Source organism: Palaemon carinicauda, chromosome 21, assembly GCF_036898095.1.
Source record: "Palaemon carinicauda isolate YSFRI2023 chromosome 21, ASM3689809v2, whole genome shotgun sequence".
Lineage (NCBI taxonomy): Eukaryota > Metazoa > Arthropoda > Malacostraca > Decapoda > Palaemonidae > Palaemon > Palaemon carinicauda.
In genome coordinates, this window is record NC_090745.1 from 114,270,723 (window position 1) to 114,282,299 (window position 11,577).

Below are 11,577 nucleotides of genomic sequence, written 5' to 3' on the forward strand. Positions count from 1 at the left end.
TTTTCTTAACAAATAAATTTTGTTCATTAGTACCTCCTCCATTCTCCCAGACAAAGGGAAGGAATTCATTGCTCACATGTAAGCAAACCTATTTCTCATAAATGAACACACATTCAGATAACATATCTTCCTAGCAGATATAGCTTCTTCCTTGTCTGTCTACCATTCCCTGGTAGTGACCAAGCTTAACACTTGCCTCATCTTCATGCTCATGTCGTTTGGAGGTTGATGTGAGTCATAACTCTTAACTTCCGACCTTTTAGAGGACCAAAGTGCTTGGACAAAGCCCCAGAAAGTAAGCTAAGCAGTTATAGGGACTTCCTCCCTCCAATTAAAGGACAAAGGTTTATTAAATTCTTGTAAGAACGAATCATAAATTTTTAGGGTAATTTCTATTTTTTCTAACTACCAGTTTACAAACCTTGAGTTCTTTAAGCTACACTTCCTGCCTCAAGAACCCCGAAAGGCCTAAATTTAGGGTCAAAGTGGGAGCTCAGTGGTCTATTGGGTGGGTGGCCCTTACACGTCACCCTCCAGGTAACTGCCACGACCTCATTAAATTTTATTCAGCCGTATCCAGCTTCGCTGAAAGCATAAACCTATTAAAGAACCAAAGTTTTTATAATTAAGAAAAATACAAATTACTTTTGAACTATAGGATACAGTTTTAATACTGCAATTTCCCATAAAGAAAAATACAAATTACTTTTGAATTATGGGATACAGTTTTAATGCTGCAATTTCCCATAAAGATAGATACAAATTACTTTTGAATTATGGGATACAGTTTTAATGGCGCAATTTCCCATAAAGTTACTGTACTCTTAAATCCAAATTTTTCACTCTTATAACATTATGAATTTATTGTGGGTTTAAAAACTTTGCTATTCAATGATATTCAAAGTTTTAGTTTTACTTAATAGCTGTGTTTGTACTAGTTGGTACACTAAACAATATGGTCCTCATTCCATCATCTAATCTATATTAGTCTTTGATGTACCGAGTAACAAAGTTACCATAGAATTTATAGGAAAATTAGTGTATCTAATCCTCATAAAAAAAAAAAATATGGTCTTTAATAGTCTGTCATCTAGAGGGTAGGTCATCCCATCCTTTTTTTTGAGGAATGTGGTTCAATTTAAGTGACAGAACTTATTTAACAAAGGGGTCACCCAGTGTTTTTATAGGAAATGTCGTTCGATTTGAGCGACAGAACCTATCTTTAAAATTGATGAGTACATAGGTTTTGCATTACATTTTGATATGTTTATAAATGTTCAAATTGGTATCCCATGAGTAGTTCATCGGATCTACATTCTGCCTGTGTCGCAACGGTGATAACGTCGGTCCGTCAGTCAAGAAAAGGGACTGATCTGGTCTCGTTAGGTTACTTGTGTATGGTTTCTGAACTCTATCTTTGAATTTTGTCAAAGACTATTGACATTGCTATCGTATTTTTCTAAACATTTTGATATTTTGCAAAGAATTAAGAGAACCTTGAAAATTTAGGGTTGATAACTGAAAAATTGAATTCTTGGTGACTTTATGTCCGCAACAACAGATTAAGTGGTGGGGATAATATATTTTGGCCGTATTGAGTTTAGTTTTTAAATATAAAACTTACCCGCTGGTTATATGATGGCTAAAGTCCCCGATGCCCTCGGCAGAAAATTCAAAATCTCTTGCGCAGCTTAGTGCATATATGCCAGGAGTACCCCAGCGCCCTCGCGGTACCACAGGTAGAACTATACCCAACAGAGGCGGATTTATGTTGTGCGGGGCCCTAGGCCCGGTGACCTTACCGGGCCCTCAAATCAGTGTACGAGCGAAGCGTTAAAATAAATTAGCTTTTTAAACAATATTAAATTTATTGAAAATTTACCAAATTACCATTTCACAGTTGAACATTACCCATATGATTTTTTGAAGCTCAACAATAAGAAATAACTATAATAATATACCATTAACTAAAGAGATAAGCGTTGAAATAAATTTTCTTTTTAAACAATATTCAATTTATTGATAATTATCCAAGTGACCATTTCACAGTTGAACATTACACATTTGCTTTTTTGAAGCATAACAAAAAAATTACTATAATAATACACCATTAACTAAGGAGATCCCCAACTATAATGATGCACCATTGAAAAATAATAACTTCAATAATACACCATAAACAAAAGAGAATACCGTTTGACTGAAGTGAGTGGCAAAATGGCAAAATGAGTGGGTTTTGTTTATTGCATGCAATTTGCACGGTACACTCAACTATTTCTCATTAAAAAATGATTTTTTTCGAGCCTTCTTACTTACAAACTGTTTGATGACATCAGTAAAATCAAGCACCCTTAATTTTTCATGCTCAATGCTCAACAGGGTGAGTGAAGGTAAGCGGTTCTGCTCCATGGTGTTTTTAGATAATTCTTTAGTAGTTTCAGCTTGGAGAATGATCGCTCCCCAGTGCAGTTTGTGACAAACATGCAGAGATAGAGTTGTAATACAATTTCAACATTAGCAAATGTTTCAACCATGTCATGTCTGTGAATTATCTTATACATTTCTAGTTGCGGACTTTGTCTTTGTGCAGCTTTTACACCACCTAATGAAGGAGCACTTTCAGATGAACCTCTTGGAATGGATTTCATGAGGTGTGCAAACTGCAAAAGCTCCGACTCCAATCCCGCCTCCAAGTCATTAGGATATGAAGACACAAGCTTTTCAGCAGCTGCTTTAAGTTCAGTGTTTGTTTTGTTTGAGATTTCTGATAAAAACCCAAATTTCTCTCGAAGGTCGCTGTAAGCTGCAAGGCGTTGTGTTAGGGCAGCATAAAGCTTGTCAATGATTGGCAAGAAAGCAGTCACTCTAAACATGTCTCTCCCTGTCAGCGTAACATCCCTAACCGAGTCTAGTTGATCGTGGTGACGCTTGCGCTTTCTAATACGCTGCGACTGCCTGTCGGCGTAGTTTGCAACTTTACCAGTCATGTCACTGGGATCACACTTAGCCATAGCTTTTGCTTCAAAATCATCGAACTGGGATCTCAGGTCTTTAACAAACTGTAAAAGAGACTCCAGCAGTGTGACAGCTGTGTTGAGGGAGATTCCAGGTTTTTGCAGTTGAATACTGGCACTCTGAAACCTTTCCAATACTGTATCTCAAACTTCAAGAAGAGTTACTGTTTCAAGTTTTTTCAAACCTTTGAGAAGACCACTTGCTTCAGCTCTTGTTTCAGCTGGCTGATTCTGATCCGAGGAAAACTCTTCCAGAACAATGATGTTTTCTTTGTGTGCTCTACTGAGAGCAGCTACAGCATCTGCTCGTGCTGACCAACGAGTGTCTGAAAGTTTTTTTTATCAACTTTCAACTTCTTATCTTTATTAGTCTCTATTACCTCACGGTGTCTCCTCCAACGATAAGTAGATGCGACAAGGAAGGAGTACAAGTTTTGTATCAGACCAAACAATGACACTGCAGCAGGACAGCTTTCTGCGGCACACTTACCCACCAAGTTTATGGAATGAGCCATACATGGTATGTACTCAGCTTCACTGCACTCGTTCTTGATTATCTGTTGGGTTCCCTGATATTTACCAGACATGTTGCTAGCATTGTCATAGGACTGTCCTCGGCAGTCGAGAACTGAAATGTTCTTCTCTTTAAGAAAATCAAGAACAGTTGTAGCAATATCTCTGCCAGTGTGGCTTAGCATGGGAATAAACTGCAAAAACCTTTCAACTGGACCTGTAGTAGGCAGTACATAGCGGATTGTAAAACTAAGTTGATCCATGTGTGAAATATCTGGTGTGGAGTCGACAGAAATTGAGAAGTAGTTTGCTGTTTTTACTTCATCTGTTATTGAGGACATAACCTTTTCTGCCATTATTCCAATGACTTCCTCAGAAATGACATGCGACAAGTAGGAAGTATGACCACTACCTTTGTTTGCATGTTTCTTGATATGTGCTGCCAAGAAACTGTCGTATATGCTCAGCAGCTCTAGAATCCCAAGATAATTTCCATTGTGTGCTGATCCAATTACTTCATCCTTACCCCGAAGGGCTAGCCCGCGTTCGCAAAGTAGCTTTAAAACATCTACACACCACCTCAATACTGCCTGCCAGTACTCACAGTCACTTTCATATTGTAGCACTAGATTAGAGGCAATACGGGCACCCGTAGTCTTTCTATATATCATGTCGACCATACTTTTCATGTGCTGATCTGACCTACTGTGAGATTCTATGACATACCTAGCGTTCTTCCAGCCATTGAAGCCAGTTGTGAATGAGCTTTGCACCTTTGACAAAAGCTTGCAAGGAAAACAATACACTTTACCAGTTGTTTTAGAGTAACAGAGCCAGTTAAGATTAATTTCTTGGCCAGATAATGAATGAGTTTGTACAATGACGGGTTCTGTTTAGCTGTTTCACAGCTGACTTTTTAAAATCACCATCACAGTGTCGACATTCTGCACTTCCCCTTTTCAACCAATAGTCACACACATTTTCAGGAATTATTTTAGGCCATAATCCAAGACCATTTTCAAATCCTTGTTCAGTACCGGTATTCATAGCTTTCACTTCCTCTTGTGTCTCCTCACTGCGCTAACTACATCTGGTTCAGACCGTTCAGTACTCGCTGTGGCTGCACTTGGTTTGTTCAAGCTAGCACCAACACTTGTACTTGGTTTGTTCAAGCTAGGACCAGATTCAGTGTGAATTTGTGACTTTGCAGGTGCAGATACTGTTGAATATGCCAACCATTGAGTTATTTTTGGTAGTTTTTTTACTCTTTCCTTTTCATCTGCCTTTTCTTGTCGTTTGACAGAGCCTGCTTTATACTTTCTCCCTTGATCACGATTACGACTTGTTGATTTCTCCATTATGCCTCAGTGGTCACTGCAGCCTCACTACCTTATCCTGAAAAGGAAAAACATGAATAATGATTAACTATAGATATTATGGCTCTACCCACAGTAGATATTTAAAATGTAACTAGGTATATGAAATGACAAAAGTAGGTAGTTACATAGATACGTAGATGCTAATAAAAGTTGGCTATATATAAAAACATTGGCGAAGTATTTATTATTACTATTATTATTATAATGATCAATTTAGGCGACCAACCAGAAAGCAAGAGATGCATACACCCGAAGGCCTAGTTAACGGCACATCATCGATGATAGAAATAAAAATATTAGAAGAAACATTGATGAGGCAAAAAAATGAACATGGAAAAACTAAAACGTTGAGGCACTAGAGAGATGAAAAGCATTAACATGTTTTTTGAAAGTATAACACTCATTTGACTTGACGACATCATTAGGAAGGGTGTTACAAACATTAACAGATGAGGGGATGAAGCAACGAGAAAACTGAGACGTGTTCGACAGTAAGAGTGGAACCTTTTTTTGTAACTGATGTTTGACAAGTTAGTCTTTTCCTGTTTTTGTCAACAGGCAAATAGAAAAGGTTTCAATCAATGAAATTCACACCTGAGCAGAAATGAGCCGGAAGCTACGTCAGGAAGTCAGATGAGACCACTGCGCTCAGAAAACAAAGAGTGAACACTTCAGGCAGAAAGAGCAAACTGATAAAAAAAAGCATGTTAGCACAAAATAAAGCACACAGATGAGAGTATTCGTGAAAATAGTTGCACAAGCTTTATCATGAGTCATTAATGCATACATGTAAGCATGTGCATACAGGGTTCAACAGCCAAATCAGAGTGCAGATTGAATGTTAGTAATCGCGCCACGTGGACCCAACAAGAAGCAAAGAAAAGTCCACTGGTCCACACACAATGAATATTATTTACACAATTTATATGATAGATTGACAGAAAACCGAGCTTGCATTATTGCATCAACTTGCGCATTCGAAATGTTGCTTGCAAGCAAACTGTATGAAATTCAAAGTCATTGAACCGATGAAGTGAATATAACTCACTTTCATGCATACTAAACGCCACATTCATTGCACAGCTCAAATGCTGCGAATTGCCAAATTGCAAATGTTGTAATTGCCTGTGTAGATGTTATTTCGCAGAAATTCATTGACACAAGCGTGGAAAAATTTTTTTCCACTGATTATAAAGTGCCCACGCCGAATTATGAATCAAATTTCGCGGGGCCTCACAGGCGCGGGGCCCTAGGCCATGGCCTACTCGGCCCCCCCCTAAATTCGCCGCTGATACCCAACCAATTCAGATTTTTTCTGCCGCCATTGCTGGCTGAATTATTGGAAATTCTCTCTTGTTTTCTTACTCTGTTTGGACGTTATTTGGTGATGTATTAACGTTTTTGAGTTTTGGCTTTCGCATATTTGTTTTATTTGATCTGTGATCACGTTTTTATAACTTAAAAGGTAGGGTTGGAAGGTTTTTCAACCTATTTTAAACCTCACGAAAGCATAGGGGTGAAATGTAAACATTTCGACCATTGATGACGTCACAGCCTCTTCCGTAGGCTAAAAGTCTGTCTTGCCTTTTACAAAGAATATAGGTGAATATGCTTTTAGAGTTTTAAGTTATAAATTAAATTAAAGGAATTATTTTGAGGAAATTTTATCCTTTTAATATTTTTCTTTAGATAATCTTCGATCTGTTTGCAAAGATTAACTATCGTTCAGTGTATTTTTGTTATGCAGTAATCAGTATCGTTACGATGTTACATATATTGTAGCGTTTTTATGAATAGTACTTTCTTCCTACTTCTCAAGTTTTTAATTGTACTTTATAAAAGGAACATTTTATTTTGCAATTAATTGGTCATTTCAGTATTTTTCCTTATTCAGAGATTAAAGGAAGTTACAGTTCATTTTATTTTATACGATGCAGTATTCTTTACATTCGTCGTAGCGCACGATTCTATGTATCGTTGTTGCTTTGGTGGTTTTCGGAATACTAAATTGTTCGTATATTATTTTTAGGTGTTCCAATGATACGAGTGATGATTCATCTTTTATTGGAATCCCTTAATTTAAGGGTTTATTTTATTTTATAAATATATCTATTAGGGTAATATTTGATATTTAATATTTGGTTACTTTTACATGGGATTCGGTACTTTTGCTTTCCCTTTCAAACAATTGTCCAGTGACAGAATTATAAGCCTCTCCCTACGGAGTTCATTTCCTTTGAGAGAGTATATACTTTGGTTTTCAGGTAATTATGAAACTATCTTTGTGCCAAAGAGTAAAGTGCAAATTTTTTAGTGATAAATTGTGCAGTGAATTTTATTTAGTGGAGAGTGCTTCTATTCGGACCTGTCGTTATCCTAGCCTTAGACCTCTGTCGAGCTCCCGGACCCAGGGGAGAAGTTATGTCGAACGGCGAAAGGAATCGAGAGGGTAACCAGGCATTACAGTCTTTTAGACCCGAACTGAAGTCCTCTCGAGCTTTTTCTGTCGATCACCAGAACGCTCATCCTCGCTATAGATAATGTGAGGTATTAGTGTTTTCAAAGGCGCTAAGCTGAAAATTTCGTTCTGCGTGTGTTACGTTTCATGCGGCGCAGACGCAGTGCCGCCACCTTCATCTGATGGGTGTCGTCTTTCGACAGTGGCAAGCGCTATGGATCGACTAAGATATGCTGAATACGTTTCACCTAAGGTTGATGCTTGATCTTTGTAATTAGGCATGAAACAGCATCTATCATCGTTTATGCAGTCTTTTCAGCCTTCCGTTAACAGTGTGGTTGGGTGTCTCGATTCCAGTGTTTGACACGGGACGCACAGGCGTGTGTCTTTAACGGTGAGGACTCGTTGTCGCATAGGCGGCCTACCAACCGCAATGTTCAATGGTGGGGGAAAGTGGATGCTTTACTTCGATTACCTGCTCAACGCAAACCGACTGCTCATAGCACCTAGTATCAGTCTATACAGACGCGCCGACGTTTGCCAGGCCACAGAGCCGGCGAAGCGTCATCGGAACGGTGCGGCAACGGAAACGGAACGTCGACGGAATGGAGCGAAGCGCCACGTCAGTGTGGACGCTTCAGCGTCAGTGTGGAAGCTTTCAGTGTCAGTATGGACACTTCAGCGTCAGTATGGACGCTTCAACACCAGTGTGGACGCTTCAGCGTCAGTGTGGACGCTTCAGCGGCGGGGTGGACGCTTCGCTACCTATGACTATAGACTTTGATGTCTACCTGATCATGAACGTCTAGTGTTAAGTTATTGTTGCTCCAGGCTCTATATTAAGAAATAAATCTTAACTAGGAAGATATTATATTCTCGGACCAAGGCCTGCTGGGCTAACTCTTGGTTGTGAGAACTAGAATTAAAACCTCCAAGTTTTGAGGTCTGAATTCAGAAGGAGTGGATTCCTAAGAATCAAGGCTTCTCTTCCTAGGATAGAGATTGTAAAAGGAAGGGAATAACTTTCAGAAACTCATGAGAATTTTTCTAAAAAGTTTCCCTCATATTTTTTACCTGCTGCTCCTCGTTTCGACTTTAGAGTTTTCGCTAGTTGAGTTGATGGTATCGCTATTTATTTTATTTTATTTGTATTACAAGCCAGCTACAACCCTAGTTGGGAAAGCAAGATGCTTTAACCCAAAGGGCTCCCTTAGGGAACGATGGCCTAGTAAATTAATGGTAAAATAAAGTAATGAGTTAACATTAAATCATTCTCAGGGAAATAACGAACCCTAATGTAGAGATTGATACAGCGCTTGCAGCTGCAACAACAGAAAGGGCATTAAGACCTTTATGAGAATAGAATATAAAAGTATACCTCCCACCTTGGGCAGATCTTTTATGATTTAATGTTTTTTGTTTTTAAACCGCTCTTGTTAGTGACTCGTAACCATAGCGCAGTGCTCTGGAGGAGGTGTTTGTTCGTTTTCACCTTGCCCCTAGACCTATGTCTCTTACTTATGTTCCAACCCTTGGGAGAAGGAAGGTCGGTAGGCTGAGGTTCTTCGCGGACCTTGTGCATTAAACGTCTGTTCCGCCGAGGGATATTGTTGATGCAGTCCAAGACGTTCTCTCTCTACTTTGGAATGATGAAATAATGCTCTTCTCTTTGCCTATGATTAGCGAGCTATGCCATCACAACCATGTGACATAGTATCATGAAAAGAGCTAAGTTGGAATGTTTTGAAGCGATCAGTTCGTCATCGCTATGGTATCATGAATCTTGTAACTGGTTTCTGCATATTAGAATGCAGTTCCCTGACGAGAATAACATTCTACGTTTTCCCTGTCTACCAGACTAGGTAGTTACTTGTCATGTATGCACGCGAACAGAACTTACCTTCGCAGCAGTCGTGTTTTGATGCTTGAGCAGGAAGCAATCGAGTGTGTTTTTTCTTCCGCGAGAGAAGCGGAAGTCAGACAAGTCACATACAATCCTAGCTCTTCCTCTGGAATCTGACTCTGTTTCAGGGAGGAAGGACTTTGTCCTCATCGAAGGATGCAAAACCCAGGATTGGTAGTCACCAATCGTTTTGTCCAAGACCTTTCAGGAGTCGTGTGTTTTCTGTTAACTTATCCTGCAGTATCTAACGTTCGCCGGAAGTTTTTTCTTTTTGGAAGAAGGCGACGTGTCAGCACCAGAATCGTGTAGGACTCATAGTTCTTCGGGGGACAAGGTGCTCAGTTTGCTTCTGTTCACACTTCTTCTCCTCCCCCAGTTTGGAGAAAGGTCTATTACTTTCTTCTGAGGTCTAGCGACTACTGTTGACGGTATCTCACAGCATTGGATACGTTCAGTTCGCGCACAAGGCGCGCTTGAAATGTCATAGGGACTCTCCCAGGTCGCTCACAGGACTGAGGTTGATGTTCTCTCCCGGCCTTCGCCCATGCTTGAGTTGGCGCACTCGCTACCCCGCGAGTGTAGATTTGGTCTGAGCTAAAAGAGGTCTATTTCATCTGTGTTTAGCATTTACAATTCTCGGGGGGAGGAAATTTTCTCCTAAAGAGTCTAAGGACTACCATAGATCAAAGAATTGGTTTTCCGATTAGTGTCAGAAGGCATAGTTCTCCTATGCTTAGTAACGCTTCCTCACAGAGATATGCTCGTGTTACGAGAAGCGTTAGAGCGGGTGCTTGTAGCAGTCTGGTCTCTCTCTTACGGCAGACGTCATGCAGACACAGACGTAAGTTCTGGTCTCTTCCTCACGCAGTCCCAGACGCAGACACCAGTCTGGTCGTTTGTTGGACGCTGATAGTCAAAGTTGATCCTTTCAACAAGTTGTCCCATTTTCGCGGTCTGCGAGACGCGTGACTATCATTTATGCGGACGCATCCTACACGTGGACTACTCTCGACAATCAGTTCTGTCTTTCCGTCAATGACCAGACGCGATGCTGTCGCCTCCACGCAACACGCTGTGGATTTACAACAAGCGGGGCACACACACAGCGCTGTACCCACACGACAAGGTGAACGCATACAGCACGCCGACACCTTACAGCAATGCAAGCACATGCGGCATTATGGTCGCATGCTAGACGCATACAGTCAAGACTGTTTCCCGCAGCAGTTTAACCAGACTTTTGTCTCTCCGTCGCGTCTCTCTGGCCTCGCAGCTAACGCTCCCTCGTGTCAAGCTTTGGCTTTAAGTTTGTTGAACACTCGCTGATTACACACGAATCAGTTCTTAACCTACCAGCATAAGGTCACGTGGTTGATGCTTCTTTTCAACAAGCCTAGCTTTATATCGGTTTCTGACGACCGATATGGGCGAGTTTTGGGAGGCGGTTCTAGATCCCGATTCTCTCTCACGACATGTTGAGTGTAGGCAGGATGCTGGAACCGTTCCGGACTCTTGCTGGGACCATGCTGGGTGCATACTGGAAGCATGTCTTTAGTCCTTTTCTCCCTGTCAGGATCACGAACATTTTATGTTAAACCATCAAGCTTTAGGTCTAGCTGCCTCCAGTATTTCGGAAAACCCCTAAGATCTAGAGGGTTGTTCGAAGGAGACAGCTGAGACTTTCGCTGTACAAAGGACATTTGCCTCAAGGTTTTCCAACCCAATTAGATTGTTTTATGGAGTGGTCTATTTTTTCTTAGACCTTAAAAGAAAACACATTTTCTTTCCTCCTCGACCATCAAAGGGTACAGGAGTATGCGGGCATCTGTCTTCAAACGCAGAAGATTGGATCTATCAAATAGAGACTTTATAGATCATCTCAGATCATTTGAGAGGACTTGGAGGCATCAGCAAGATGCTCCAGCCTGAAATTTATGGTTCGTATCTGGAGCTTCGGGGTAGTGACAGATCCGACCCTTTACACTTGGTTTCTTTTTAAGGCCTAACTTTGGAGACTTTCTGAGTAAGTTTACCATAGTTGAGAGTCAGTGAAGTTCACTCTTTTAGCAAGAACACAGACTTCACATTGGTTAAGCCATAGGTACCTTGCATCCTGGTTTCTTGGTCATTAATAAACATCTTTCTCATCCATAGCCTAAATCTTTCGGGATCACTATTCTCTCGAATTTGGTTTGTGAGGGGCAGAGAAGAGTTTTTTGCCCGATTAAAACGAAGTTTTATTGGGACAAGAACAAAGAAGTTAAGAGTCTATTCATAACTCTTAGGTACACGGTCAAGAAGCCTGCTCTA

At 40.4% G+C, this 11,577-nt stretch overlaps 1 protein-coding gene across 1 annotated transcript; it reads right to left on the reverse strand.

Moving 5' to 3' along the window:
• Positions 1 to 2,372: 2,372 nt before the first annotated feature.
• Positions 2,373 to 4,198, reverse strand: LOC137615069 (uncharacterized). The gene is made up of 3 exons (XM_068344702.1): positions 3,505 to 4,198; positions 3,200 to 3,340; positions 2,373 to 3,088 (listed from the first exon to the last, which is right to left on the reverse strand). Exons 1-3 carry the CDS (start codon positions 4,196 to 4,198, stop codon positions 2,373 to 2,375), a joined length of 1,551 nt encoding a protein of 516 aa, XP_068200803.1.
• Positions 4,199 to 11,577: the final 7,379 nt, after the last annotated feature.

Bases quoted from the DNA above. Each gene is read 5' to 3' on its own strand.
- LOC137615069 (XM_068344702.1), bottom strand. From the start codon at position 4,198: ATGATATATAGAAAGACTACGGGTGCCCGTATTGCCTCTAATCTAGTG. The intron at 3,341-3,504 runs GTAAGTGTGCCG...AAAAACTTTCAG, and splicing joins TCATTCCATAAACTTGGTGG to ACACTCGTTGGTCAGCACGA. The intron at 3,089-3,199 runs GTTTGAAAAAAC...CCCTCAACACAG, and splicing joins AGCAAGTGGTCTTCTCAAAG to CTGTCACACTGCTGGAGTCT.